The 4,312-nt window shown below is 48.8% G+C and overlaps 1 protein-coding gene across 1 annotated transcript in view; it reads right to left on the reverse strand.

The window, feature by feature from the left end:
• Positions 1-304: 304 nt before the first annotated feature.
• EIF2B3 (eukaryotic translation initiation factor 2B subunit gamma) overlaps positions 305-4,312 on the reverse strand; it is a 103,685-nt gene continuing 99,677 nt past the window's right edge. Inside the window, exon 11 of the mRNA XM_009287299.1 lies at positions 305-521. Coding sequence (XP_009285574.1) covers positions 469-521 — 53 coding nt within the window. The 3' untranslated portion in view covers positions 305-468. The remainder of the gene's footprint in view (positions 522-4,312) is intronic.

The raw sequence follows: 4,312 nt of genomic DNA on the forward strand, positions 1-4,312 counted from the left end.
CAATGAGCAGCCCGCGTTACCGCTGTGTTTCACTGCCCACCTGCTGCGTTGATGAGATGCACAAGCAGCATCCCGAGCGGTTTCTCCCAGGCTCGGGGACGGTGGTGCAGGACTGCAGGGACGTGGTTTACATCGCAGGGAGGGCGGCTAAGTCATTCTTTGGAGTAGGCACAGTCTGTGTGGTCCCCGCTCTCCCTTCTGCTGGAAAAGTACAGTGCGTTCGCCGGGCGCGCAGGAACCGATATTACCCGGCACAAACCCGCGTGCATCCCAATGAGGGGGGAGGGGCTGACGGACACACCGCTCTGTAAATACTTCTTTATTAAGACATAAATATAAAGCTGAACAGGAAAGGAGCAATAACAGGGTAAACCATGCCAGTACTGATCTGTACGGATGATCTTACGATGCTTGAACATCTGGTTCTGCTGCTGGCTTCCATAAAATCATCTTTAAAACCTACTCGGGTTATATCTCCATCAGCTGTTCAGTGCCCACAATGACTTCATTAACATGTTTGGCTGAAAAGAGAGAGGGAGGAAAAGAAGAGGAATTGAGTTTTGCAGCAGTGCTTCCGACCTTGCATTTTTCAAATTTGCAACTTTAAAACAAATGAGAAAAGCAGATTCTGGGGAACTCGAACACGGATTCGCTGCCTTTCTTTGGACTCCAGCGTCTCTCCGACAGTATCCCACACACATGGCAAAAGCCTAAACAACTGACTAAACATCAGGAGGTTTCTCTAATGAGAGTTTTCACATGTATGTGTCACTACTAAACAAGAGAGGCCCGACGGAAGTCACAGCTGCTGCTGACAGGTGTACACCTAGGTCGAGGCAGAGAACCATTGACATCCAATGTGGAGATCTGACATAAAATTAAAGATCAGTAATCCACCCCGGGCCTAAAGTGTGTTGCGTGCCCTCAAACTGCACGGAGACTGGGGAGGAGAGGGGCTGCTCAGCGTCAGGGGACCATCACCGAGGCAGTGCGAGATCCTCTCAGCAATCCCAACTCAACCCTGGCAGCTTAAAAAAAAGGGCTTTTTTTTTTTTTAATTTAAACCTGACTTCTCCCTCCTGGATTCAAAAAATCTGGATGGAGCCTCTCCAAAAGTATCCGCGTGAAGCAAGGTCTCTGAGCACAGTTATCATCTCTGAGGGTAACGGTGGACAGCCCACCTCAGACTCCTGTGGAGCAAATTTGTTGGAGGGGCAATTTCTACAAGGTCACTCCTTTGCCTGTTCCCAGGAGCTCTGCACAGCCCCAGTGGACACATTAACGTGCCAGTCCCTGCCCCAGCACTGTTAATACACTGTACTGAAAGAGCCTTCCCTTTAAAATGCAAAAGCAGCTTGTCAGGGAAGGACTGCAAATAAGGGATCTAAAGCCAAAATAATAAAAACACGCAACTGAAAGCCCAGTGCCTAAAAAACCGAAGCATGTGGCCTCAGAGCGTGACACAAAGCCGGTGTGTTCAAAGTGGGTGTCCTCAGGGTACCGTGGGGGGAGGCAGTGAATCTAAATTGCTCTCTGGGAGCTGGACACCTATTCAGGTGGAGCTCAGGTGGTTTGACCCATGCCCCTAGGCTCTCCATCTCCCCTTCTGCACATTAGGAATAACAATCAGCTCGGGAGCCTGGGATAAAGCATCAAAGCCTGTGAGGTGCTGGGATAGCTGATGGAGGCTGTGTTGTCTCCTACACCTTACACAGCAGTGGGGGTGGATAGCCAAGGATGATGGAAATAACAAGTTGTGTTTTATTTACCCACCTAAAACTCCTCCCCTCAGGGGAATGGATTTTGCAAGACTGCTGCAAAACAACAAACATGCCACCTTTGGCTAAATGAAGAAATTCCTGGCAATCCCCAAACTGGCCGGGCCAACACGATGCTCCTCTTGGTTTAAAATTCAAGACATTACCTTTGCACCATGCAAACCATTGCTCCAGAAAAGGTTTGATCAAAAACTGCTCTATAAACTTCAAGGAGTTTTGGACTGTGGCAAGATAATTTCCCGCTACAATCCCGACCCCACCATCATATGGATCCTGCTGTCTCCTCTGCCTGGGGGACAGAGTTGGGTCAGCCACAAGACTGCTTTTCAGAGACACTTCATGAAGGCAAAAATAAGGAGACCAAGGAGCTGCTTCTCACCTTCAGCATCAGATCGAGTCATTTAGTTCTTTGCTCAGGGTATTGAGCGACAACTAATAATTAATCCTGGAGCCTCATGCTAACATCTTAGAGCTCGAAGTTGGAACGTGGAGCCCAATCTCCAGCACTGTGGGCAGGACGAGCAGAGGTGGATGCAGTGCTCAGGAAAATGAGGGACTGACTGTACAAGTGCCAGGTGCAAGTGTGGTGTAGGTAGCACCACACAACCTCTCCAGCACAGCTCTGCCAATAGCCCCAAGTCCAGCCTTCAGCACCTCTCTCCTCCCGTCCTGGACCCCACACAGCTTTGCCAAGGTACCTCAAATCCAACCTGCAGCACTTCTTGCTATAACATTCCTCACCCCCAACAACTTTCCCAATATATCTCAAACAGGCCCTGTAGCAACTCCTGTGACTCCATTCCTGAACCTCCTCCAAGCAGACTACCTATCATGTTGATTTCTGTGATGTGAATAAGACCCTGGCTACCATCCAGTGAGAGTAATTACGTTATGCCTCTGCAGATTAAACATGCCTTCATCTAGGCTTACAAAGAGCCATGTCAATTTATGGTTCTATATATAGGTTATCTGTAGCAATACTTTTTAATAAGGAACTGCTTGCTTCATTTCAGACAGCATCCTGCACTGTCCTAAATGTGCAGAGCTGGGATGGGTCCTGTCACATACTTTGTTGCAGAGGTGGTACCAACTATTTATATTTTGCACTGACATGCCTTATGATATCTTGCATTTTACACCTGATGAGTTCAAAATGTTTTTCAAGAGTGGGTGAATAAGAGCATTCCCATTTTATAGATGGGGAAGCCGAGGCAGCAGTGAGTTTAGGTAGCCAAAGCCACACGGGAAATCAGAGCATGCATTCCCTCATCTCCCATCCCTCTGCCTGTTTCGTCTCCTCCTTGATCCGTGTGGCCCAGACTCCCTGAAGCAGGCACACACAGCCTGCCTGGTATGTCACTGCTACCTCAGAGACTCACGTGAAATTACCAAACTCATTTCTCCTTGTACAGGCTAAAAGAAAACACATGAATGTGCCTGCCTCAAATCCGAGAGAAAGTTTTTAAGTGATAAAGGGAATGGTTTTGCTAGAAACAAAGCCCGATTCCGCACCCCCAGGGGATGCGATAGGCAGATAAGGATTCACCCTGCTTCCCTCTTCCCTTCCCAAAGCCCTCCTTGCGGAGGGAAGGGAATTCAGACTCCACTGTGTGTGCCAGAGAGCCAAACTGCAGATAGCGTTTCATTATCAGCTGTGGCTGCCAGTTGCCAGTGGCTCTGGCTGGTACCAGCAAGCTCAGTTCATACAGAAACTCCGCCTGAAACTCTGGGGGAGGAGGAAGAAGTACCTCACATGCTTAGCTGTTCAGCTCCCTTCTCCTTCCCCAGCTCTCCATTGGGGATTTCTTACCAGGCTGCCTTTTATCAGACACTGGCAGGGTTACAGATGCATTCAGCCCACAGAGAAAGAAGAGGGATTAGAGAAAGGACTTTCAGAAAGCCTTAGAGTTGGACTCTGCAACCTTAAATCATGTTCAACTAGATCTTCTCAGATTGGGAGCATCTGGTGCTAAGCAAATCCAGAGCTGATCAACACATTCAACCTCCTGATTAGCACTTTGCTTCAACTTGCTGACGCAGCCCAGCCTGAAGTCAGCCTGGGTGCTTGAACCGAGTGTCCACAGAGATTTTACTGAGTGTAAATCAAAAACCTGTCACTCGTTATATATGCATTCTTGCTTTGGAAGACATTTGTTTACACATACTGTACACTAGTATGTGTACTTAAAAACATACGCACAAGGGAAGGAGATCTAGAGAGCTGGGGAGCAGCGTAGCTTTTGGTGCTTGGCTAAAAACAAACTGTAATGCAAATAAACAGAGGGACGGAAATGACTGCGCAGCCCAGCACAAACCCCACCAGCAGGCTGGGGGCCGGGGACCCAGCGCTCCCCAGCCTTCCTGGAAGGTTCCTGCCAAGCTGCTTACAGAAAGGGGATGCCGGAGCATTCCTTTAAAAGCCATGTGAAAGCATCTCCTTGTTGTTTGCTCAATTAGCCCCAGACAGATTGCTGCTGCTGCTGCTGGTGGCAACGCTGGGTTGTAAAGGAGGAGGGGAAGGAGGGGAAAGGGGG

The sequence above is a fragment of the Aptenodytes forsteri genome, unplaced genomic scaffold (genome assembly GCF_000699145.1).
Source record: "Aptenodytes forsteri isolate BGI_AS27 unplaced genomic scaffold, ASM69914v1 Scaffold119, whole genome shotgun sequence".
Lineage (NCBI taxonomy): Eukaryota > Metazoa > Chordata > Aves > Sphenisciformes > Spheniscidae > Aptenodytes > Aptenodytes forsteri.